Source organism: Scyliorhinus canicula, chromosome 16 (genome assembly GCF_902713615.1).
Source record: "Scyliorhinus canicula chromosome 16, sScyCan1.1, whole genome shotgun sequence".
NCBI lineage: Eukaryota > Metazoa > Chordata > Chondrichthyes > Carcharhiniformes > Scyliorhinidae > Scyliorhinus > Scyliorhinus canicula.
The window spans coordinates 54,002,395-54,029,385 of record NC_052161.1 but is presented as its reverse complement, the minus strand read 5'-3'; the positions used below and the strand labels follow the sequence as shown (position 1 = coordinate 54,029,385).

General features: G+C 43.7%; 1 protein-coding gene across 8 annotated transcripts in view; it reads left to right on the top strand.

The window, feature by feature from the left end:
• Positions 1-26,991, top strand: part of cpeb3 (cytoplasmic polyadenylation element binding protein 3) — a 145,477-nt gene that overhangs the window by 14,721 nt on the left and 103,765 nt on the right. For 7 of the 8 annotated variants that reach the window (XM_038821333.1, XM_038821332.1, XM_038821328.1 and 4 more), the window contains one exon: positions 11,425-11,584. In XM_038821333.1, coding sequence (XP_038677261.1) covers positions 11,425-11,584 — 160 coding nt within the window. Of the gene's footprint in view, positions 1-11,424; positions 11,585-26,991 lie in introns of those variants that run through there. The other variant, XM_038821335.1, reaches the window with a different exon arrangement.

Genomic DNA, 26,991 nt, shown 5'->3' with positions numbered 1-26,991 from the left:
TACGGGTATACGGGTTACGTGGGCTTAAGTAGGGTGATCATTGCTCGGCACAACATCGAGGGCCGAAGGGCCTGTTCTGTGCTGTACTGTTCTATTCTATTCTATTCTAAATGTCAAAGAAAACAACAACAACAACAACAAAACTTTTTTTTTTAGTAACTCAAATGATTTTCTCAGGATTGCACTCAACAGTATCCTGGAGATTGATCTTCAATCTCCCGATACTGGGTCAATCCTGGAGTGTTGACAGCCCTTGATCAGAACTAAAAATCGTGCTGTAAATTGTGTAGACTTATGTAGAAATTGTAAAACTACAACCTGTCCTACTTTATTCTCCACAGCAGTAATCCCAATTCTAGGCATCCATCTTGTTTCCATTACTTCTGTATGTTTTCTCTAACTACCTGTCAAACGCAGTCTTAAAGATTGTCATGGCCTCTACCTAAGTGACTAACTCCAATCGTGCATTCCATGTTCTGACAGCATTCAGGGCAAAAGAAAATATTCTCTTGCTCTCTGTCCTTCATCACCTACTGTTAATCTTGTAGGTGTGCCTCCATGTCCTAGACACTTCAACGACTAGAAACAGTGAGCGATAGGCTTTTTCACTGAAGAAAAATAAATATTCAAGAGGGAAAAATATTGGACATGAAATTTGGGTTCTGTAGTGCTGCTAATGAAGGCACTAGAGAAGCGGAATGCCCTCCTGTGACCAAATTCTCCTGAGGGTGCTCCTTGAGGACAACGCCCACTCCCAGGCCAAGCCATAGCATTGTTCCTCCTGTCTACCTCCACCACCAAGACCTCCAGAACTACATTCTTGAACCTGGGTTCCTGGTGTTATGTTTTCATTGTTTATATTTGCAACAATTGTATTCGGCAGCAGGAGGGAATGAAATATTTTTGAAGTAGTTTATACGTTGTGAGCTCAGGTTGAGGCACAATAAGAGTTTCATTAAATATATTGTTTTGATTTTGATTTGATTTCAAATTTTAGTTCAATTGTTGGATATTTGTCACAGGGGAAAACTTAGGACAAACCTTTCAGCTATAATTGGTTGCACTTCTCTCTTGAATTAAACAATTCTGGGTGAGAACTTCAGCTCAGACCTGACTGTGTAATCCTAGGCCGATACAGTGCAGTATTGAGAGAGTGGAGCAATGTCAAAGGTGCTATATTTTAGTCTGCCTGCTTAAGTGGATGTAATGCATCTCATGGTGCTACCTCCAGAGCAGGCAGTTCTCTTGATGTTCTGACCAACACTACTACTACTACAACCAAAGCGACTAAAATATGAATATTTGTTTGTTCATTTGCTATTTGTGGGGGTCTTGCTGTGTGCATTTTCGGTTGCTGTGTTTGATTCTTGAGAGAGTGCCATGAAATCTTCCCCATCCACTTGAGAAAAATAATTCATTAATTGTAAAAGAAGTTCAGGGCATCCTGAGAATTAGATCATGTGTTGCATAAATGCTTGTTCCCTTCCATTCCTTTTAGCTGGCTACCAGTTCTCAAATTTATTTGTCCCAATTATAATATATGCTTGTGTGATAGGCTGATACACAAAATATATTCCATATCAACTGCAGCAAACTTTGTGACCAGAAGTGTGATGCTAAAACAATGTCCTTCTAAATAATGCTGGAAAACACCACAAAGGAAAAATAGAAATGACTTTTTGTGTGGAATCTAGTAATTAAGGAAATGTCAGCTACTTTGTCTTATTCCTTTACCAAAGTATTTTGTCAGAATTTCAGCATATCTTCAATTTGTGTGTCAATATTTGGTTATCTTGTGAAAAAATAGGCAAAATTTAGCATTTAAATTAACTTGTCATTAAAATATAAATTATTTATAACCTAACGTTTCAGTATTTGAGTTCTCCGTTCTCATGGGCAACAGTTTTGATATACAAATAAATAAAAAGGAATTGTTCACAGAAATTAGCATTTTTAATCATCAATAAAATGATTCGAGAAAGGTGCTTGTGGATTGTTAATGTGATAGGTTATACATATTTTTGAGATTACAGTCATGCGTAACATGTGTTTTAAGACTAAATATTTCATGTAAATATTAAGTCCTCCACCAAGCATATGAGCAATGACATATTTGATGAATTGAGTTATATAGAGATCTCTCAAATGTATGAACCTGTCAAACCACATCCTTGCTCAACATCAGATTTGGTATTTTTACCCAAACAAAACTGGTTGGATCATCCTTTTTTTAAAAAATAAATTCAGAGTACCCAGTTCATTTTTTTTCTAACTAAGGGGCAATTTAGTGTGGCCAATTCACCTACACTGCACATCTTTGGGATAGAATATACAGTGCAGAAGGAGGCCATTCGGCCCATCCAAGTCTGCACCGACCCACAATAAACTCTCACTTCCACCCTATCCTCATAACCCAGTAACCCCTCCTAACCTTTTTTGGACACTAAGGGCAATTTAGCATGGCCAATACACCTAGCCTGCACGTCTTTAGACTGTGGGAGGAAACCGGAGCACCCGGAGGAAATCCACGCAGGCACGGGGAGAACGTGCAGACTCCACACAGACAGTGACCCAGCAGGGAATCTAACCTGGGACCCTGGTGCTGTGAAGCCACAGTGCTATCCACTTGTGCTACCGTGCTGCCTGATTGTGGGGGTGAGACCCATGCAGACTCGAGGAGAATGTGCAAACTCCACACGGACAGTGACCCAGGGCTGCGATCGAACCCGGGGCCATGAGGCAGCAGTGCTAACCACTGCACCACTGAGCTGCCCTGGTTGGACCATCCTACAACATTTCCATAATAATTTGATGAATATTAAAATCCCATCATCACTCAATAAAATAACCAATAGTGATGAATTGTAATAGATTAAAATATAACCAGTATCCAGACAATTTTCTTAAAGAATGTTGTAGAATATATTCTCAGGTGATATATAAACTCTTCAGGGAGATTTGCAGAATTATGTCAAGTGCATAAAATAATGTAGAGCATTAACAGTTTTCTGTTCCTCAAACCATACATCTTCCCAATCAATTTCAGAGTTGAAAGATACATAATAAGCAGCTTGTCTTTAAACAACCTTTTATTTTAGCAGTCTGCTGTCCTTCCATGCTATCCTGTTCATTAAGAGATATGAATTGCATTAAAATTATTTTTTAAATGCAAAAATAAGCATTGAGAATTAGTGATCAAGGAAAAAAAAAAGCTCTCTTTTTAGTTACCCGAGTTGGTCAACAAATGAAAAAGTAACAGAAAATGGGAATTGTTTAACTCTTTCGTTTTTATGAAAATCACCTGAAGTTAACATTCTATTCTTTACTGTGTCTACAGTGACACATTGCTGTGTCTCGACGCAGTGGTGTGTTACAGTTCACTTGAAATGAGTTGCTGTAGCAACATGTTGTAGTCTAGAGCTATAGATAGTGATGGTAGAGGCTTGAATGTTCTTTCCATCCCATGGCTGACCAGGAGTCTCCCCAGTTCTTCTGGCCTTCCTTTAACATGTGTTGGAAGGATCTGCATATTGATACTCAAGTCTAATTGGCTACATTATGAATGGACTTTCCTTGACCATCCTAGGGTAGCACTCGAAACCAGAATTTCTGGTTTAGGGGAAGGGACACTTGCCACTGCACCACAAGACCCCCAGTGGTGTCCAGATATTTAGATTTGTAAAATGCAATTTGGCCATTGCAACACTGAGTCGCTGCTGTGCACACCACGGCTGATTGAGGAAACTAGGAGATTTTGGCTTAATCAATGCTCAAAATTGTATATGTTGTCAATATTAATTTTGCAGGAAATCTTTAGCTTTTGTGGCATCTAATCGCAAATTCATTATCTATTCCACAAGGCTTCCTAATTGTTTGGAGCCATTCAAAAGAAAAGTTCACTTTTGCTAACACACCTCTCATACTTGGCAAATTTTTCTGTAATTCTGTGTATTGCTTCCAATTGTTAGACCACAAGTGGAATAGTGTTTGTAGTTTTGGTCTCCTTACCATGAAAATATTTACTTGCCATCGAGGGAGTACAGTGACCTTTCAGCAGATTGATTCCTGGAATGGCAGTTTTGTCATATGAGGAGTGATTGGGTCAACTCAGCCTGTATTCACTCAGAAAATCATAGAATTAACAGTGCAGAAGGGTGCCAATGGGCCCATTGAGTCTGCACCAGCCCTTGGAAAGAACACCCTACTTAAGTCCACACCTCTACCCTATCCCAGTAACCCACCTGCCTTTTTGGACACTAAAGGGCAATTTAGCATGGCCAATCCATCTCACCTGCACATCTTTGGACTGTGGGAGGAAACCAGAGCACCCAGAGGAAACCCACACAGACACTGGGAAAATGAGCAGACTCCGCACAGATTGGAATTTAGAAGAATGAGAGGGGATCTCATTGCCATGTATTGAATTCTGACAGGCTGGACAGAATGAGTGCAAGGATGTTTCCTTCAGCTTGTGGCCGGGGAGTCTAGAACAGTGGGTCACAGTTTCAGGATGTGGGATAGGCCATTTAGGACTGAGATGAGGAGAATATTTTTCACTGAGGGTGGTGAACCTGTGCAGGCCAAGTTACTGAATATATTTAAGATGGAAATATATTTCTAGACTCTGAAGGCTCTTAAAGGGTATGGGGAGAGTGTGGTAGTATGGTGTTGAAAGAGAAATATAAGCTATAATCTTATTGAATACTGGATTCGTCTAGAGGGGCTGAATGACCTTCTCCTATTTTCTATGATTCAACATTTCTAAGTTTTTTTAATATATCTTAACCACTCACCATGAGCAGGTGATCTACTAATGAGATCTACAATTTTTTTTAAATCCTTTTGATTTGTGGCAAGGGACAATAAATTGACACATTAAATTTTGCTCCAAATTAGAAGACAACTTTCTGTTTCTTCTGGTTTAAGAGCTGAGAAGATTAGAGTTACAGATGAAGTAACTGAAACTGTATTGGACTTTAAATATACCTTTTTAAAAATAAATTTAGAGTACCCAATTCATTTTTTCCAATTAAGGGACAATTTAGCGTGGCCAATCCACCTATCCTGCATTTCTTTGGGTTGTGGGGGTGAAACCCAGGCAAACACTGGGAGAATGTGCAAATGCCACATGGATAGTGACCCAGAGCTGGGATCAAACCTGGGACCTCAACGCTGTGAGGCAGCAATGCTAACCACTGCGCCACCGTGCTGCCTCAATGCACTTTTAATACATTTAGTGTCACTGTTGTAAGGTTCACATGTTGAGTCAGAAGAGTACGTGCAGTGCATAATAATTTAGCAATAGATTCGAATAACGTATTGGATTACAGTGCATTTCAAATGTGTGGAATATATAGTGCCAGGTTAACGTGTTAAAGTAATTGGCCTGGGGTACAGTTTTAACTAAGATCAGATTGCCTGCTGTTTAATCATAAAATCGCTAACGTGTGTACACTAACATGTGTAGCTAGTTAAATATTAAGGGTACCTAATGGAATTCATTTTTTAAAAACTCACCTAATAATTAATTCGCGTTTTCAAGAAACATCCAAAATAATTAACACATTGTAAAAAGAATGATTTAAAATTTTTGTTTAACTTTGATTCTCTAATGATGAAATTACCCAAAACTTGAACCTTTTTACTGATATTGAAAACTAGTAAGTCTCTTCTGAAAAGTATTTTTAACACTAAAAATATATTAGTATTACTCTAAAATATTTCAGCCTATTTCCCAATAAATAAGATGAACAATTGGTTGTAACATGTTTATATAATAATTTGCCCATTTGAAGAAATTTTATTTGTCTGGAATTTGTGACCATATCAATTTAATCAATTTGGATTACAACACTGTTTTAATTAATTTATCTTGGCGTTCCCTAAACAATAAATAATGAAGGTACCACAACATTCAGCAGAAGTGTGGTTGGGGAAGGAAAGAGCCTCAAGTATGATTTTAGTCATGTGTATAATTGTACCTTTCTACTGTTTTGGTCTATTCAAATTATCGCAGTTCGCTGCAGATGCATAGCTAGAAGTCTCTTAATAGTTTAAGCTGGCTGTTTCGAAGGACGTATGAGTGATCAGCAGTTTTGGAGCTTGCTAATGTCACCACATTCCTGCATCAGTCATGAGATTTTGCACTCATAAAATGGAGCTCGTCTGCTGCTGTAAATGAATGGACTGTGTTTAGATTTTAAACTTTACTCCCATCTATGGTGAAACTATATGGGGCAATCATAACCGTGGCATAATGGGTACAGTGTTGAGCAACTACATTAATTGTGTAATGTATTTTAAGACATAGGGCAAACAACATATTGAAGTGTTTTTACAGGACAGATAGCCTACAAACCGGTGTGAAAAGTGATACTTTGGATTATGTTTGAAATGTTAACAAATCTCAATCTATTAATGTTTGAGAGAACACCAAAACCCATAGCAGAAAAAGAGAGAAATCCTGGAAGCACTGTGCTACTGTTCAAATAAGGAAGAAGAAATCTGCATAAAAAGACCTAGATTTAGTGTGCGTGAACAGGAGCTCCTTGATCTCAAGCGATCCTATGTAATACTGTTGAAGGAGAGTGGTCCGTTGAATAGTTTCTTGAATTTAGGCTATCTGTTTTATCAATATAGAAACCCGCAGAGAAGCCAAATGGGTCTGACCTGTTTATCTGATTTTTAAATGTAAAGACCCAGGTATGATCCTCTATCATTATGTACCTCCATTTGTATTTGTTTATTTAAGAACAAATTACCTGAATGCTACAAAAGTTTGGAAACAAGCAGAATATTAATCTTTACTATCAAAATGCCTATTGAGTCTTTGTTCAATCTTCATAATGTGGTGAATTTGACAAAGTCACTTTGGCACATAAAATTTGATTTTAACTACACTCCATTGACTTCTGTGCCTAATTGTGTGTGAGAGAATAGTGAAAATATTAAATGTAACAAACGAAACACTGAAGAGTATCCATGTTTGTACTGAAATTAAAAATGCATCTTCTCTTTGTCTTTGACAAGGCACAGATGAAATATAGTGTCTGATGCAAGAATGCCTAGAAATAGAAGGACTGGTTTAGCACAGTGGGCTAAACAGCTTGCTTGTAATGCAGAACAAGGCCAGCAGCGCGGGTTCAATTCCCGTTCCAGCCTCCCTGAACAGGCGCCGGAATGTGGCGACTAGGGGCTTTTTGCAGTAACCTCATTGAAGCCTACATGTAAAATAAGCTATTAGTATTACTATTATTATTGTTACGATTATTACTGGTACGATTATTATTGTTACGATTATTATTGTTACGATTATTACTAAAGGGCAGAACAGTGGCCAAGTGGTTAGCACTGCTGCCTCACAGCGCTGGGGACCGGGTTTGATCCCAGCCCCAGGTTACTTCCATGTGGAATTTGTGCATTCTCCCTGGGTCTCACCCCCACAACCCAAAAAGATGTGTAATTGGCCATACTAAATTGCCCCTTAATTGGGGACCAAAAGGAATTGGGTACTCTAAATTTATTTTTTTAAAGAAAAAAAAAATAGGAGTGGAAGGAGAGCACTAATTCTCAAAGATAGTCATTTTATGTGGCTGTTTATAACCATTATCAATATTGCATATCTTTCCACCAATGCCTTTCCTCATTTGGGCAGTCTTTTTTTTTGTTAAATACTGTGGTTATGCTGGATTATGCTCTGATGCATGAGCAAAGACCAACGTTTTGAGTCACTGATGGTGCTAAATGTAGCCAAAGCCTCCACTGCTGTCATGCAAATAGTCGGACAGAACTACAGTATATAATTCACATTTTATGATGGGTGATTAAAGTTGTACGTTCAACTGACTTCAAAAATAAGTCCATGTTAAGTTAAAATAGAAGGAAGGCCTGCAAAATAATTGAGTTACTTAAACTTCATATTCTCCAAACAGCATCAAGTCAAAACTTAGGGTGGGATTCTCCAGCTGCGTCTCGCCCGTGGCAATCTTGCGGCCAGGGGGGGCGGCGAACGCAGCCCTTAGTTAATAAAGTATCAATAAATCAAAAACAAGCAGCAATCAAAATCTATCAATAAAGCATAGTCAAATTTAAAACAATCTAAACTCAGTAAACATCTATTTTAGCCATATTTTATCTTCATGGGAATTTCTAAAATGCTCACAAAATATTTCACAATCACATGATTACTCTTGTCTATAAAAAGCATCCCTTGTGGTTTCAATAATGTTTTTACATGAAAGCTAGAGCCCTTCCCAAAAGCCTGGCTGGAGGATGATTGTTTAATCCAGAGTTAATACTCCTAGTTTTGGGGAGATAGTAACATGGTCTGAGCATGAACTTCATCTTGTTCATCGCAGACATCTTTTTTATTCGTTCAGGATGTGGGTGTTGCTGGCTGGCCCAGCATTTATTGACCATCCCTAATTGTCTTTGAACTGAGTGGCTTTCTAGGCCATTTAAGAGTCAACCACATTGCTGTGGGTCTAGAGTCACAGACCAGACTAGGAAAGGATGGCAGATTTCCCTCCGTAAAGGACATGAGTGAGCCAGATGGGTTTTTATGACAGTAGAAAATGGTTTCATGGTCACCATTAGACTTTAAATTACAAATTTATATTGAATTAAAATACCACCATCTGCCATGTTGGACCTGGATCCATAGAATCCCTTCCATGCAAAAAGAGGCCATCTGGCCCATCAATCTGCAGCAACCCTCCAAAAGAGAGCTCTACCTCGGCTCATGCTCCTGCCCTATCCCTGTAACCTCGCGTATCGCTCATGGCTATCCACCTAACCTGCACATCATTCCGCCTGTGGGAGAAAACTCAAGCACCCGGGAGGAACCCACACAGATATAGAGAGAGCGTGTAAACTCCACACAGTCACCCCAAGGTCGGAATCAACCCCGTGTCCCTGGCGCTGTGAGGCAGCAGTGCTGACCACCGTGCTCCACAAGGCATTATCCTGTGGATTACTCATCCAGTGACAATACCACTACCCCACCCCCTACCCTATTGGTTCCGCCGTCTGGTGGAGTGAAAGGTTGATTCACAATTGGGAGAGTGTATTTTCTATTGCATGAAATGGATCTTTGAGGTTTTCAAATTTAAAACCAGCTCAACTTCAATTTTGCACATGAGCTCTTCAGATAGATGGCATCCAGCTACGAAAACAAGAATGGCACTCTTTCATCAGCCTAATTTACATTCTGTTCTTTTTGATGCATTATTATTCCCATCGGTGTTCAGTAACCACCCAGCATGTTGCTAAACCCAAGGAATTATCCTGCAAGCCATACGCGGCATCCCATCTCACCGGGCTATCAAACTCCATATGCTCTTCTGTTTTATAGTGTTTCTCAGAGCTACTCTGCCATCGAAGCTGAGTGCATCTCCTAACTGGGTGCCACCCTGCACAACAGCTCTTCCCTATTATTGCTGAATCCCACATGTAGTCTTCAGTTCTGCTGCATGTTCAACTTCTTTCAGTGCATCATGGACTGTTTTAGAAATAAATGGATGAAGAAAATATAATAATCTAGGCCATTTGGAATGGAATAAATTGTCTTTGATCCATAACTCCCATTATTTTCTACAATAAAACACTCCTTGCCTATTTCAGTTACTGTAAATTAGTAGCCTTGTTACATTGAATATTACATTGCTTATTGCTTAACAGTTCTATTGTAATGAAACATTCTCTAATTAAGTGAGCAATGCCATGGAACATCTGCCAGTAATGGCATGTTACTGCATTCGGATGTTAAATTACAGATATCGGATGCTGTGCGCTTCTGACTTGGATCATGTATGACATATACACATACTCTTCAATCTGCAAAATTCTGTCATCAAACTGAGATTGCACCCTGACATTAGGGTTTAGCAGATTAAACACCCTGGCATTTGGGACAGTTTCGCTACAGAATAATTGTTCATTCCATCAAATAACCTTGTGTCTTTATGAAATGAGTGTGCCAATTACTGTGAACAATGCCATGCATGTTGGGATGTTATGAGACAGAAAAGCATGGAAATACTGAATTTATTTATAATGAATAGACAATATGTCGAATGTTTGATACTTTTTGCATCTGAGAGACACACAAACAGGATAATTTTAACCATGACAGCATACTGTGATATTCATTATAGAAAGTACTTGTGTAGCCATTGTAAAGGAGATCATCATTATTGGTCTTGGAAAAAGTAAACATGGTGGGTTTATATATACTTACTGACATTTTAAGGTTATTATAGGCATTGGCTTTCTGTTTTTATGTACAGGAGTTGACTGAAATCTGGGCTGTTATCTCTTTTAGGACTTGGTTGCTCTTTAATTCTCTATTCCTAAACTTGGCTATTTTTGTGAGTGTTTTCAAGCTTGCTATTCTTAGAATATTTTTGTGCTCATATGTCTGGATAAAGAAATCACGCGCTTAGGGAATCAACAGTGAATCCTCTCCATTTTACTTCAGTTCAGTTTTATCTTGTGCTCAAATATCATCTTGCTTGTCTTTGGAAGGTGGCAGAATAACACTACACTTTGATATAGATTTTAGCTGTCAATCAAATATATCAAGTCTGTAATGCAGTGAAAGAAGCAATAACACATTTGTTAGGTTTGACTAAACAAATAATTGCTGAACAATTCCTCTGCGAAGCTATGGTATATATTATTTTCCTGCATAGAAGTTATCTTTATTTTCTCACAATCTTATAGGAATTCTATGCCAATATCAGACTCTGACCTAGGCGACTGACGGGCTAAGAAGTACCTTCCAAAGATGACCTAAACCAATTTAATTAATATCCAATGAAAATACATTTGATTAAATTGAGCAGGATATCCATCCACAGATGTGCAGGTTAGGTGGACTCACCATGCCAAATTGCCCCTTAGTGTCCAAAAATGGGTAGGTTAGGTTACAGGGATTTGGAAATAGGGCAGGGGTTGGGGAGGGGGGTGGTGGGCCTCGGTAGGGTGCTCTTTTGGAGCTTCGGTGCAGATTTGATCAAACAGGTGGCCTCCTTCCACACTGTAGGGATTCTGTGATCCATATTTAAGAGTTGCTGGGTCCTTGCTTGAGCATGAAGACAGCTGGTTCAGCAACAGTTCTATGGAAATCAAAAAGGACATTCTTCAGAAGAAAAGCTGATTTTATTACCTCCTTTTGTGCCATACATAACGAAGAAACCCATACTAAATCCTGGGTAAATAAAAATAGTTTTGCCTGACACTGGGAAGGTTCGAAATTGTTAACAAGGCTGTGAGTAACTCTGAAGTTTCAATTTCCTGAAATGTTATGCTAATTGCAGCTTTGCAACCTTTTGTGTTCATTGCAATGAGTTTATATGGATTTTAATTCAGAATTACATAAAAGCAGCGAGTGCCTCCAATCAGTTTTCTTTTTTCTTCTTACAGGACCGGAATCGGCCCTATGACACATTTAACTTGCACTCTTTGGAGAATTCGCTAATGGATATTATGAGGAGTGACCATGAGCCTCTCAAAGGTAAACACTACCCTCCCAGTGGCCCACCGATGACAATTGCCGATATAATGTGGAGGAATCACTTTGCAGGTTAGGAATATTCTTGCATCCCTATATATTTGGTATAGAGTCTTCTAATAATACAAAACTGGAACTTTACTTGAACCTTGTATGCTTTTGGTTAATTGATTGTTAACATAAATTTAGACATTGATTTGTGTTTTTCACTTCCAATACCTCGCATGTTCCTAATGGCAAAAGACTTTGCAGATAACTTTTAAGAAAATCTCCATCACTATTGATTCATTTTTTAAAAACTTAATAAAATGCCTGTTTGAAATTATCTTTGGAAATTCCAGTAAGTTTCATTTCTCTTTTTATTTCTCTTTTATAGAAACAATTTTATTGGGCTGTTTAAAACTTTGCAAGGTTTTCTTTCCTCCTCCTCAGACACTTTTCGGATTTGGTATTGGTTCACTTAATCAATGAGTGAAGAAATACCTGAATAGACATCGATTTTCATCTGTTCATAATGCTACAAATGTGTTTAAACCCATTTAATTTCTAGAGTGATTTAAAAAAAAAACAGAATAAAAGCATTATATCAGAATTATTCCTGGTTTTCATTTTGAATTTTATCTGATATTTTTATTAGGCAATCATACTAATCCTTGTTTCTTGGCTTTTGGATCCAACTATATTTTCCCTGCATTAGAATATGCTTTTGTGCTTCACTGGCTGTGAAATGCTTGCAGACATCCTGAGATTGTGAAAGGCACTATTTAAGTGCAGTTTGTTTTTTCTTTTGAAAAGTGCTTATTAAATTTTGTTACCATGTTTTGTTTGAAGTTTATCCATGCCAACTTTTCTTCTTTGGGCTGGATTCTCCTGTCCCCCAGCCGCGTGTTGTTTGGCTTGCCGTTCACTGATGGTGGGATTCTCTCTTCCTGCTGCTTGTCCCATTGAATTTCCCATTGAGACCACCCCATGCCACCAGGAAACCCAGAGGTAGGGGTGTGATGCTGGTGGGAACAGAGAATCCCAACAGCCGGAGAATTCCGGCCTATGTTTGTTTTTATGGTATGCAATTTCCAAAATCCAGTGATTTTATTTGACTATTGACAGGCGATTTTGGTGAAGAGATTCAAGGAAACCCCGGCCTGAATTCTCCAACCTTGCCCACGGCTGGGATTCTACGGTCCTGCTGAAGTGCATGGGGTTTTGGCCGAGTGCCAAATTCTCCGTTCTCGCTGGTAGCGTTGATGGGGCGAACTCTGATCATAGAATCCCGGCAGTACCCAATTCTTCTTCTTTCCAATTAAGGGAGCAATTCAGCATAGCCAATCCACCTACCTTGAACATCTTTGGGTTATAGGGGTGAGACCCATGCAGGCATGGGGAGAATGTGCAAACTCCACACAGACAGTGACCCAGGGCCGGGATCGAACCTGGGTCCTCGATGCCGTGAGGCAGCAGTGCTAACCACTGCACCACCATGCCTGAATTTTCTCTGAATTTAATTGATTTGTGACCTGTTCAGTTCACAGCATATGTCCTTTAATTTGACTTGACTACTTGTACAGTTTATGGATTTAGGTAGTGTGCAGTAATTAGTTACCTTACTATCTTACCTATTCCACTAGTGGTCGTCTCTTGCCCAAACTGCAAGTGTTTAAATATGAAAAGCATGGAGAACTTCAATGTATGTGCTTAAAGCAGATATAAAAACTAGAAATTGTGAATTGTTTTCAGTCCAGTAAAAAGAGCAATGATTAATGAGCCAATAACTCGTAGTTGACAGAGACATCCAGACTGTTTGCTGCGTTCTTTCTCCACCGATGCTGTGAGACCTGCTGGGACTGTCCAACATTTTCTGTTTTTGTAATTAGTAGTGCTTTAAGTGTAGGAAATAGTCAATGGTTTTGCGAGGTTGTTTAAGAATCGGTTGACCAGTGCCAGTTTGGGTTGGATGCAAAGCTGCAGGTCGTTAAGCGTATTAAGAGAGAATAAGTGAAATACTCTAGATTGACAGTAAGAATTGACTTGAGCACAGTTGTAACTCCAAACCTTATTGGCAGTTTCAGGGATCACTTGGTCAAAGGAGAGGAAGATCCAATGAAAATTGCTTTTGAAAGAATTCCTGCAGGTCTATGTTAAGTTGTTGTCAAGTGAGTTACAATGTGCAGCACTGAATAGAAGTAAAACATTATAATGTAGGGAAAGTGCAACTAATGGTACGTGCCTCATCTTAGTCGTATCTCCCATTACTTGTTACACTGTGAAAATGTGTCCAACTCTAATTTTAAACATTACAATCTTGATTGTAATTCCTGAAATTGACATCATAAATTGCAGTATTTATGTCTGTTTCAGGGAATTCTTTTTATTAATTATTTTTATTAGACTGGCCTGTTGAACATTTACCCCTTCACCCCACATGCCATAGAGGATAATACTCTGGCACGGGTTGGCACTAATTGATCATTAGACAGACATTAGGGCAGCACGGTAGCACAGTGGTTAGCACAGTTGCTTCACAGCTCCAGGGTCCCAGGTTCAATTCCCGGCTTGGGTCACTGTCTGTGCGGAGTCTGTACGTTCTCCCCGTTGTGTGCGTGGATTTCCTTTGTGTGCTCCGGTTTTCTCCCACAGTCCAAAGATGTGCAGGTGAGGTGGATTGGCCTTGGTAAATTGCCCTTGGTGTCAAAAAGGTTGGGTGGGTTTGCTGGGTTGTGGGAATAGGGTGGAGATGTGGGCTTAAGTGGGATACTCTTTCCTAAGGGCCAGTGCAGACTCGATGGGTCAAATGGCCTCCTTCTGCACTGTAAATTCTATGAAGAAAGAAGTATAGGAATAAGCAGATAATTCTTAGGGTGGCAGGCTAAGACTAACGGGGTACTGCAAGCATCCGGGCTTGGGATCCAGCTGTTGAGAATCTATATCAATGATTTGGATGTGGACACCAAATGTAAAGGGCTTGATTTAATGGCTGTGCTGTGCTGACCCAGATCCAGACATGCCGGTTAAATTGGGGGAGGTGCCAAAATTGAGATCCATATTGCCATGAATTATTTAGCGATCTAACCAGCCCACTCCCAGTGATGGGTTCCAGATCTCGCCCGGATGTAGTGAGTCACCAATTAAGACCAATTTCCATATCATTAGCAAGATGCAAGTACAATCTAATGGCCTTCTAGGAACTTAACAACTCCCCAGCGAGTCAACACACTGTGTCGTTTAGCACTCTTTTTTTTAAAAAAAAGGAAGCTGGCATAATGGCTGCTGAGGGGACTGAGGAGGTCCTCCATTACCTGGCATACAGCCCAGGGGCACTGGAGCTGCTGCCAATGTGTTCAGGGGTGCTGGGCATCAAACGTCAGAGGTAGCCCCTGATCTGGGGGGATGAGGGGTGTAGTATCTGTGGGGCCTAACAGCCATCCCCCAATATTGTGTATGCCCGTTGTGGTGGTATGCATCACTGTATATACACAAGGGGTTAATGTAAGTACACGTACACTAGCTAAACTCTAGAGGGAGCACCAGAGACATGACACACAGACACTCAACCAATAGGTCAATAAGATAGGACACGACCAATGGGCATTCACGATACACACAGAGGTGACACTACCACAGGTCGGCATTACACCAACCCATATATAAAGGACACAGCACACATGATCTTCCTTTTTCCAGTGGAGACACTCAGTGAGTACAGACACAGGGTTGATTCAACATCGCACCCACCACGTGGATTGTAGCAGATGGTTCGTCAGTCTGAGTAGCTGCAGAAGGATTAACAGTAGAGGCGAATCCAAGTCGGAGAGTTGTAAATAGTTTAATCGTGTTGAAGTTATCTCCACGTCTGAACCTTCCTTTGTCAGAGTGAACATCAAGGAAGCAGCTTATGCTACGCCAAGAGCATAACAAGACACCCGTAACAGGGACAACTACAGCTGCTGCCTGTCTGTCCTTCCAAGTATGTCCACGACAGAGGCCTGTACTTGGTTATATGCTGAAGGTCACTTTAACTCCCTTTGACTGTGAGCAACGTCTGGTTGCACGGCTGACGGCTATTGCCTTGTTAATTATGTGAGCACTTCACCGCTCCCAAGTGCAGTCTTGTGGGCACATGTGCCATGTCTCCGACGAGTGTGATTGCCTTGTATTCCAATCAAACTGTGAGGTCTGGACACTTAGTGAATCCTGGAGCCATCAGCAACACTGAGGCAGTAGCCAACAATCAAATAATCTAGAACTTCAGCACTAGGGATGTCCCCGCAACCAGAGTGTGTGTTGTGTGTGCGGGATCGAGGGGGGGGGGGGGGGGTGCACTGGAACACGGTCTTTCCAAAGTTCCCAGCAGGGGTCTTGGAGTTCCTGCTGGGGGGGGGGGGTCTGGTGCTGATCAGGGTTCTCCAACACCTGGCTTGTTGGATGCCACTCTGATAGAAGGTGGGACGCGCAAGAGTGGGGGAGAGTCTGGGGATTTTTTTCTTTTTAAAAATAAATTTAGAGTACTCAGTTCTTTTTTTCTAATTGAGGGACAATTTAGCATGGCCAATCCACCTCCCTTGAATATCTTTGGATTGTGCGGATGCGACCCTTGCAGACACTGCAAACTCCACAGACAGTGACCCGGGGCCGGGATCAAACCCAGGTCCTCAGCACCTTGCCGCCCGAGACTCTGGATATGGGGGTCCTGGGTTGGAAGTCCTAACTGACTGTCAAGCTCTCTTCCAATTCCTTTCAGATACCACAATACCCATCTGCCCATGAGGCCGAGGAGGGACCCAGAGGGGAACACCAGCGATGGCTCATGGAGTACAGGCGTCGTAGGCCCAACAAGGAGATGATGGACCGTATGTACCACAGGAGAATCCACCTCAACAAGGAGATGGTGTGGCACCTGTGCCATGTTCTTGCAGACTTGGCACCCCGGGGAGGAGAGGCGGCCTGCTCCCAGTGGCCATGAAGGTCACCGCAGCCTTGTATTCTTATACAGCAGGTCCATTCCAGGACTCTAGCGGGAACATTTCCCAAGCTACATCCCACAAGTGCATACGTGAAGTGACGGATGCCCTGTTTGTCCAGGCAGCTGAATATATTAGCTTCGAGCTGGACTGAGCCCATCAAGATCCCTGGGCAGTAGGATTCTTTGCCATCAGGAGGATGCCCCAGGTCCGAGGATAATATATGGCATCTATGCCACCTTGCGCGCACCAGGACATCAGGGAGTGCTTTTAATTAACAGGAAGAGGTTCAACTCGTGTGCGACTACTTCCGGATCATGGAGGAGGGTGCACATGTCCCAGGGAGCGTGCATGAAAGCTATCCTGGGACACTCAGATCTCTGGTGACCTCGAGGACCACTGCAGCATGATGGGCTGACTCTTGGGTCTTGGGGATAAACTATACACGGAGATCCTGGCTGACGGTGCCCGTACGGAGGCCGGTGACCAATGTGAAGAGCCGATATAACGTGGCGCATGCTGCCACTCATACTGTCATTGAGCGGAAGCTCAATACGCGGTTCCGATGCCTGGACCGCTCTGGTGGTGCGCTGCAGTACACCCCACACGGAGTGCCCTGCTATGTGGTGGTCTGCTCTGCCCCTCCAGAATCTTGCACAGCAGCAGGCAAAGTGTTGGAGGAGGCACATGCGGCTTCATTGGAGGATGAGGGGCTGGAGGACGAGCGTGGGGAGAACCTGTGGGAGCAGCCGGAAGAGGACCAGCGGCAGCGAGTGTCCGGCAAGCTCGGAAGGCCAAGTAGGCCTATATCCTCACCGGCCAAGGCTTTGTCTGTTAGATCGCCCCCTCCCCAAGCCCCTCAAGTCCACTTCCGTTTCCCTTCTTCCCACCCATTTCGCTCCTTCCTCTCGCCCTCCCCAACTACCCTGTCCCACTCTCATATGATCTGTGTAATATTACCCAGGGTAAATAGTCTGTATCGGCACTGTCAGCGTGTCAATATACAAGGCAGAGTGTTGATCACTCACTCTGAGGTTAGCTCTAGTGCTCCTCAGTTTATGTCAAAGTCTGACTTCTGTCTTTTTGCTGACAGTGTGCTCACACCCATCGCTTGAACAGTGGTTGCATCGGCGGCTCCTGATCTAGGACCACTGTTCCTGGGGGGGGCAGGGTGTGCAGGGAGCGGAGGGCAATAGAGGGTGGGGGTGCAGCCAAGCTTATTGTGGAGAACAACCTGACACAGGCTCCACATGGATCAGGTGTTAGATGTTTAATGGTGAACATTTGAATCTTGCATTGACCCTAGCTGCAGGTAGTGCCCCTGCCCCCCTGTGCCACTTTTGTGATCCTCAATCTTGTTAAACCTCTGCATTTTGCTGCTAGTCAAGGTGTGTCCCCAGGATGTATATCAGAGGTGGAGGCAGCCTGCTGCTTTTTGCACCCTGTGGCCTTTGATGTCAAGTGTGAAGGGGGGTGGGGATTGCGTGAGGTGAAGACCGCCGTTGTCTCCCTGGTGGAAGGTACTGGGTCGGCTTCCAGCGCTCCCTCATCCCGGATGGTGCCCTTAGGACCCTGGGGGTCTCCAATCCAATGGAGGGGCAGGTGGAGCGAGCTCCAGAGGCCTCTGGGTTATTCAACTCTGCCGGTCCTAGCACCTCTCCATTGTCTACGCTATGGTATTGATCCTGCTCAGTGACTGGGACACGACCTGGACTGCCTCAGCTATGTTCACATGCATCGAGGCCATGCTGTGCAGTGCCTCAGCAGTGTCCACCTGCGTCTGGGACATGTCCCTCAGTGTTGGGACATGATGTCAAGTCCACAGTCGTCACAGACTGAGCCATGCCTTAGCCACCACCACTCGAGGCACTGACGTCATGCTCGAAGCTCTGAGGTAACCTTGCCCAAAGGCTTAGTATCTGACTGGGACTCAGCTGAGTCCTGTGAGTCAGCAGACCTCTTGACTGCTGACTCCCTTGGATGTTCCTACCTCCACCTGAGGTGCATCAACAACTGTGTGGTGTTCACCAGATTATGTCCCAGAAGACTGTCCACTAATGTCGCTCACCAAGGTATGTGTCTCTGCGCAGATGGAGTGTGGGGATGACAAGTGTGACACATTGATATCCCTGGAGCTGTCCTCAGAGGTGTCCTCTTGAATGGCTGGGCGGGGGCCGCATGGCCCTGCCACATTAGGTGGAGATCCTGCGGGAGAAGGGACATGAGGTCAGTGGGAGGGGAGGATCATTTTGTCTGACATGAGCTACTCGCTTGGGTCATCTGGGTGAAGGGGCAGTGGGTCCTCACGTCCCCGGCGCAGGCCAACCTTGCTGTCAGTGACCGCTCTATCCTCAGCCATCTCCACAATCTCCAGGGCCCATTCCTCATGGGGGTGAGGCTAGAACCCTGCCCGTCTGGGCCCTTTCACGCCTATTATGAATGAACTTCTCCCGCAGAGAGAGGGCATTGTGAGCTGTGAGTTTGACGCATCAGGGGATCTATGGCAGGTGGCATGTGTGGGCACCACACCTGGACCTGGAGGGGTTGAGCTAGCGGTTGCCAGGTGTGCTGGGGTACAAGCACTGTGATTGGATGTGGGGTGGGTTCACAGTGCAAGCAGCTGATTTGGTTGGGAGCGGGGACCAGGTCAAGGGGGTGGCAGGTAGAACTGAGGGGCCAGTGTTAACTTGCCCATGCGGCCCGGTGGAGGTAATTTGTCATCTTCCTGCACTGTCCGGTGGTCCTCCTAGTCACGCTGCCCAAACTGGCTGCTGCTGCCTCTAAGGCAGCATTTTTTTTTAAATAATTAATTTTATTGAGGTAGTTTTTGGCTTTGTAAACAGTTACAGACATCAACAGAATGAAAGCAAAAAAGGCAAAAATGTGCAAACATCCACGTACATTCAATACTTCAATCGTAACATATTGCACAAGCCCGCTCCTCTCCCACCGGTACCTCCCGCCATTTTATCCCTCCTACTGTACTGTACTCTTATCCTTCCCCCCCCACCCCCTGCTGACACTCAGTCTCCCGCAAAGAAGTCAATAAATGGTTGCCACCTCCAGGCGAACCCCTGTACAGATCCCCTCAAGGCGAACTTAATTTTTTCCATACCCAGGAAACAGGGCCGGCTCAAGGTACCGGCAACTCGGGCAGTCGCCCGGGGCGCCATGTGCTAGGGGGCGCCATCCGAGACCCGATGCCGCGTAAAAGACTCGGGTCCCGCGCATGCGCAGTTGGGCCGGTGCCAACCAGCGCATGCGCGGTGGCCGCCCTCCCCCAGGCCGCCCCGCACAAACATGGCGGATGGCCACAGGCATAGAAGCTACAATTTCAGAGGCTTGAATTCGTCCGTGCTCCTTTAGCGAAAAATATTAGACAGGTAATGTTAATATATATCCAGAGCATAGATACAGCAACTAAAATTCATGTATCACTACCAGACAGGTCGCAGCAGCTCAGGATCAATGTCAACCCAACCCGACCGACCCGACCCCCCCCCCGACCCGACTCCTCCCCCCCCCCGACCCGACGACTCCCCCCCCCCCCCCCCCCCCCCCCCCCCCCCCCCCCCCCGGAAGGGCGCCGAAGTTCAGCTTGCCTGGGGCGCCAGCAACCCTAGGGCCGGCGCTGCCAGGACACTCGACATGTCCGCAAGCCACAACTCAGCCTTCGGGGGCTTTGAGTCCCTCCACACCAATAGTATTCGTCGGGCTATCAGGGAAGCGAAGGCCAAAACAGAGGCCTTTTTCTCCCCCTGGACGCCCGGGTCTTCCGAAACCCCAAAAATTGCCACCCCTGGACCCATCGCCACCCTTGTTTTTAGCACCTGGGACATGACGCCCGCAAATCCCTCCCAGTACCCCCTAAGCTTAGGGCATGCCCAAAACATGTGAATGTGGTTCGCTGGTCCTCCCGTGCACCTAGCGCATTTGTCCTCTACCCCAAAGAATTTGCTCATCTGAGCCACCGTCATGTGGGCCCAGTGAACTACCTTAAATTGGACCTGAGCCTGGCACATGTCGCGGTCGAATTTACCCTACTCAGGGCCTCTGCCCACAGCCCGTCCTCTATTTCCCCGCCTAGCTCCTCCCCCATTTAAGTTTCAGTTCCTCCGTCTGGGACCCTTCCTCCCTCATGAGCACCTTATAAATATCAGAGACTCTACCCTCCCCTTCTTCCCCCCCTCCAGAGACTATTCTGTCTAGGATCCCCATTGGCGGGAGGCGTGGGAAAGATGGGACCTGTCTACGAACAAAGTCCCGCAACTGTAGGTACCTAAAATCATTTCCCCTTACCAGCCCAAATTTCTCCTCCAAGCTCCTCAAACTCGCAAAGCTCCCTTCCAGGAACATATCGCCCACCCCCGCCCGCCGCCATCCATACTCCCGGGGGCAAACCGATGGGTGTCGCAGATTGACGCCCAAACCTATGCCCCCGTCTCCCCTACATGCCTCCTCCACTGGCCCCATATCCGCAGGGTCGCCACCACTACCGGGCTGGTGGAGTACCTGGCCGGCGGCAGCGGTAGAGGAGCCGTGACCAGGGCTGCCAAGCTGGAGCCCCTGCACGAAGCCGCCTCCAGCCGCTCTAAGGCAGCATTAACGGGCCTGCAGTTGGTCCTCCCACCCACCTTGGGAGAACAGGGTATCCCACCTCGCCTCCACAACACCAAGAAGCCTGGCCAGGTCGGTAACCCCGAAGCGTGGTGCAGATCTACGTGGTGCCATACTTGTGTGGTAACTTGGAATGAGTTTAGAGGGAGCGTTTAAAAGCAGCTCCCTTTTGTTAGCACGGAGCTGCTAATGCGAGTCTGCTGAATCAGCTGGTGGGACAGCCAGTACTGGGGGGGGGGGGGGCGGCGTCATTTTTGGCACTAACTGGAATTTTTAAATCGTGGAATGGCAAAATTTACCATTCAGCTCATTTCTCTCTCGCCTCCCCAAAAAAATGTAATATGAGTTTTTCAGGCTGGAGGTTTTAATGAGTAATTGGTACACTCTGAAGGCCAGTTAGGGATGACTAATAATACTGGCCTTGCCAAAGATGCACCATACATAATGAACACATTTAAAAGAATAAATGTCATACTTCATCCAGCAAAGGCATAACTTTTAAGGATTTTACAATGTGAATGACTGTGTAATGAGTGTAAGTTCACATCAATTCTTGATTCCTAACTGATTTCCATCTGCAAGGACTTTCAGGTACCCTGTGGAGGAGTGGGGTATCACTCAGAAGCCTCTGAATTTCAACATTTAATTGCTTATATGAATGCAGGAGTTGGTGCCCATTTCAGAATGCTGACAGTTTGCCATCATTATAACCCCTACAAGTTTGTCTTTGGGTAAGAAATTTATGCACTGGTGAGTTCAAGAGTTGAGCTCGATAATATGGTCAACTTCATGCCTGAGCCCCGTATTTTTCCTGAGAACAATCTGATTGTTTCCCATGTGGTAGCTACCAGCTGGCATGTGATACATGTCCTTCAACTTATTTGCACCTGCAGCTTGTTCTAAAAGGTATACCGTAATCTAACATGCTGTGTTTACAAATACGTGGAATAACTATGTATTTTATTTGAGCTGCCTCTTAGCATTTGTGTCTGTTATTAAAATCCCCTTCCTGTGATCTCTTATCAAGCCTGAAAACCCCGAATTTCTACATGAAGAGGTGACTGAGGATTGAACCAGGGTGTCACAGGTGGGGACATGATGTTAACAGGGAAAGTCAGGATAGATAAAGATGCACTATTTTCTCTCATTGGAGATTCTAAAACTAGTGGTGTAAGTCTAAAAATTAGGGATAGACCATTCAGGAGGCATGTTAGGAAGCAATTCTTCACACAAAGGGTGGTTGAGGTTTCGAACTCGCTCCTACAAACAGCAGTCTACAGTGTATCCTCAAGCCTCTGGATCTTCTGCACTCTTTTGAATATGTTCAGTTACCAGAAATAGAGAATGTATTCAAGGTGTGGATTGACCTAAGCACTGTACTAATGACTTCATCTGACTTGTGTTCTACTGATTTGGTTATGTAGTTTGACATTCAATCTGCATCTTTGCGCTTCACATTGGTTGGATGTTTTGAGTTTCAAATACACCTTTGTCATTTCTTTGGCACCATGTCACAAGATTTTCGACCGTCCATTTGGATATCTTCTGGCCAAAATATTTAAGTTGCTCCTGCCCTCCTCATTCCACTTGCCTCTCCAAAACCTACGCACTTGAACTAAAAACTCTTGAATTATTTTGTTAGTTGTGCAAGTGGATTTGGACTGCACCAAGTCACCTGAACTCCCTCGCAGCACTGTGGGTGTACCTACATCTCACGGCCTGTAGCAGTGAAAGAAGGCAGCTCACTACCACTTCCTCGAGGGCAATTGGGTATCGGCAATAAATTCTGATCGCGCCAGTGATGCCTACACCCCATGAATGAATAAATTCTTTAAAAGTCGCATCACAATGTGGTATTTATTGTGTGTATTTACCTTTTGGGAATGGGAACGACCCGTTTAAAAACAACAATTACGAGTACCATGCTCACATAGCAGATAATTGCCCACACCCTTTTGAGTAGGGCAGAAGATGATAAAGGAACTGTTGTTGAGTAACGGTGGAAGATATAGGAGAAATGAAAGAAATCATGATCTATAGCATGTTGAACTCAAAATTTGAGTCCAGAAAGATTTAAAGTGCCTCATTTGCATTTGGTCTTCCAAGCAGTGAAGATAATGCACTAGATTGAAGGAAGTATATGCAAATAACTGCTTCACCCGGAAAGTGTGTTTAAGGCCTTGGAAGGTGGGGACAGGGGAGGTAAAGGGCAGGTGTTAACACCTGTATTTGCATGCAAAGATGTTGTGGGAAGGGATGAGGTGTCGGAGGTGATTAAGGATTGAACCAGGGTATCACAGGTGGGGACATGATGTTAACACAGAAAGTCAGGATAGATAAAGCCATTGCCTGGCTTGGAGATTACTGCACATGCTAAGGCAATGACTCTTGGAGATTCTAAAACTAGTGGTGTAGTCTTAAAAATTAGGGCTAGACCATTCAGGAGGCATGTTAGGAAGCAATTCTTCACACAGAGTGGCTGAGGTTTCGAACTCGCTCCTACAAACAGCAGTTGAAGCTAGAACAGTTGTTAATTTGAAATCTGAGACAGATAGATTTTTGTTAAGTAAACATTTTGAGGGATATGAGCCAAAGACGGGTATATTGAGTTAGGTCACAGATTAACCAGGATCTCATTGTATAGCGGGACAGGCTCGAAGGGCTGAATGGCCTATTCCTGTTACTAAATTTCTAATTTGCACCTGGTGCTTAACAAAGCAATCCCATTTCCTGGTGAGGTTTTACAAATCATTTGTATCTGTAGGTTTTTGAGCTTCACTATTTAAGAGATTATGTCCATATATTTGGAAATGCCAATGTAAACTGTAAGCCTGGAAACCATCAGGATTTGGTAGGTTGATGATGGTTGGCAGCCAGTTCCTTTCTTGGCAGACTGTGGCCTGTGGTCTCCTGCTTGCCATATTTAATTTGGTTAGCGGAGCAACAGGCTAATGGGGCAAAGTCTGTTTTCTAGGGTTATGGAGCAAGAATTGACCAAAAAGTATCACCGAATATTCCGCTGACTTCACCTTTCACTATGTATCTGGTTCACGGCGGCCTGATTTGGCAGCTGCCTGTGACACCAAGCATGGCAGGAAGCTATTGATTGGCTGATCAAGCTGCCCGCTGTCATCACAGAGTCCTGCGTTAAGCCCCAGGAGTATTATGCAAGTTATGTGCAACAGATAGGAAAGTTGACTTTTTTGTATAAGGAACACCATTTTGCTTTGAGCCTGAAGCTTGGCTGCATGTCATTTATGACAATCCAGCACATATTCTGTTACAGGATCTTTGCGGCATTTGCTGTTGTTATGACTACGTGACGAGGCCAATAACAAGTTTCACCTTGAGTCATTGCCTTAGCATGTGCAGTAATCTCCAAGCCAGGCAATGGCTTACATAGTGGCTAAATGGAGCTCTCTGAGCCCTCCGTAGAATTTAGTCAGGGGCAGTCTTCAATTATGTGAGTCATTGATTGGGTTGCGCCACAGTTGCAGTCTGGGTTCCCTGTAAAGCCTCACTTGTGCCGATTTGATGCACAAAGGCCTTGTTTGGCCGGTGCAGAAATGGTTGTGGAGTGTCCAATGTTGGCGCGGCAGGTTGAAGCCAGGTGGGCGGGCTGAAGCCAGGTGGGCGGGCTTTCGGATCTGTGATGGGGAAGTGTTTTTTTTTAAATGGTGGTGCATTGGTTCAATTCCTGCTGCCACAGGGCCTCTGCTGTTGTTTTGTTGACATGGTGGTGTTCGCCATACAGGCTGACGTGACTGGAGGAGAGCAGCATTTAGATTGCTAAGATCCTTGCATAGCGGCAGGCTTGGGTTGATGGCCTTCACCAGGAGCTTTCTTGTTGTAATCTCCCTCTTTATGTGAGGGGGCAGATTTTGCTCAGGACTGGAAGCTGGGGGAGATGAGTTGATCGGAGGGTACCCAGGGTTATATACCTTGTTGAACTGAGCTATGTATCTACAAAAATGGTGTGGGATGAGTTGCAATAAACTGGTGCAGAGTACTCTGCAGTCGAGTGGATGATGGTAAGAACTGTGATCTTTAGGTTTGAGCATCTGCACCCCATGAAGAGCCAGCAATTTACTGAAGGGGTTGTTTTGCATTTTGAATTTTGCTGTTGTCATGCTGAGATGTTTTCTGTATATCAGTGTTCGGTCAAGGGTAACACCAAGATAAACAGGATGTTGTTCGTGATTTAGCCGCTTGCCATTGAATGAGATGTTGAGTTCCCTCTTGGCGCTGGCATTGTGGAGGTAGAATACACTTGCTGCTGTTTTGTTGCTGCTGATCTGAAGGCGCCATGTCTGGCAGGAGTTGGCCAACTTTACATTGTTGTTTAATGTTGCCTTTAGTTTAGAAAATGTCATCTATGACCATTTCAAACGTGCCTGAGAGGCATAGCAGATGTCGTCAGAATAGATGTATTTCCAAGAGGTGGTTGGAGGCAGATCGTTGAAATACAGATTGAAAAGGATTCTGGCTTGAGTAGACCTCTGGGAAACCTGTTGAACTGTTTCTCTCCAGGCTCATGTCTCATCACCCATGTGTACCTTAAGTGAAACTAAATAATAATAAATATGAATATTTAATAGTAAAACGGATTGTTGTGAACAAAAAAACTTGCATTATAGGGCCCCGTGGAAATTAAAAAAAGATACATGGGACAGAAGCAAAATGGTCGCTGGCTGATTTGGAACATGAACCCATGAAGCTATACGAGATCCATAAAATAGCTGATGTTTTTCAAACCAAAATTCTCGTGAAAGGCCGTCAACCTGAAATATTAACTAATTTTTTCTCTGCAGATGCTGCCTATCCTGCAAATCTGATTCAAGCACTTTTAGTTTTGATGGAACTTTATGTCTTTCTATTATGTTTATTCATTTAAAAAGCTTGCTATGTTTTTACCAGGCATAAATAAAATTTGGCTTGTTAAATTGGTCTGCCAAATATAATCAAATTGGGTTTTAATCTACTGTGCATGCAAGAGCCTCTGTTGTGTTGGTTGGTTCATTCATAACTACTTGAAACATCATGCACTTCAGGCTTTCTTCCAGGGCTTTTACTTTGTGGCCGAGAATCATTTTTTTGTTAATGGACTTACTCTCCTGTGAACTTAAACCTGCGTGTTTCTGTGTACTATGAGTGAAATTTTCTTTCCTTTATTCATTCATGGGATGTGGGCGCCATTGGCTTGGCCAGCGTTTCTTGCCCATCCCTAATTGCCCTTGAACTGTGTGGCTTGCTAGGCTATTTCAATGGGGACAGATACGAGTCGACCACATCGCTATGAGTCATATGTCAGTGGACACTAGGGGCTTTTCACAGTAACTTCATTGGAGCCTACTTGTGATAATAAGCGATTTTCATTTTTTCATGTAGGCTAGACCTGGTAAGGGTGGCAGATTCCCTTACCTGAAACACATTGGTGAACATCCGTGTACCAATGTTTCTTAATTAAGGTATAATGTAGAAAGCGAATTGCAGGGTTAGAAATTAATGTTATTCATATGCAAAATCTTTGCACTGCATTTTGTGGTTTTCAAATTTCTTGTAGAACATTACATAGGAGATGGTAATCTTATGGCAGTAGTTCAAAGAAACAAACAGGAGACCGTAACACAGCTGGTCAGTTTTCTGTTAAAGCAGGCTGTTTGGATAATCCAACAAATTATTCCCAGTGGTCAAGCAATTGAAATATTAATCACTCACCACATAAGTGGATATGATGTAAACAGCAGTCTTCTGGCTATTAATTTTTGATACTTAACACCAAACTACATATTTGTTAATTGTACAATAACTGAGTATTTTATTGTGCAGTCCTCTGGTTGTCGGCATTAACTGGAACTTCATTTTGTGTTATTGTAAGGGCGGCACGGTGGAGCAGTGGTTTAGCCC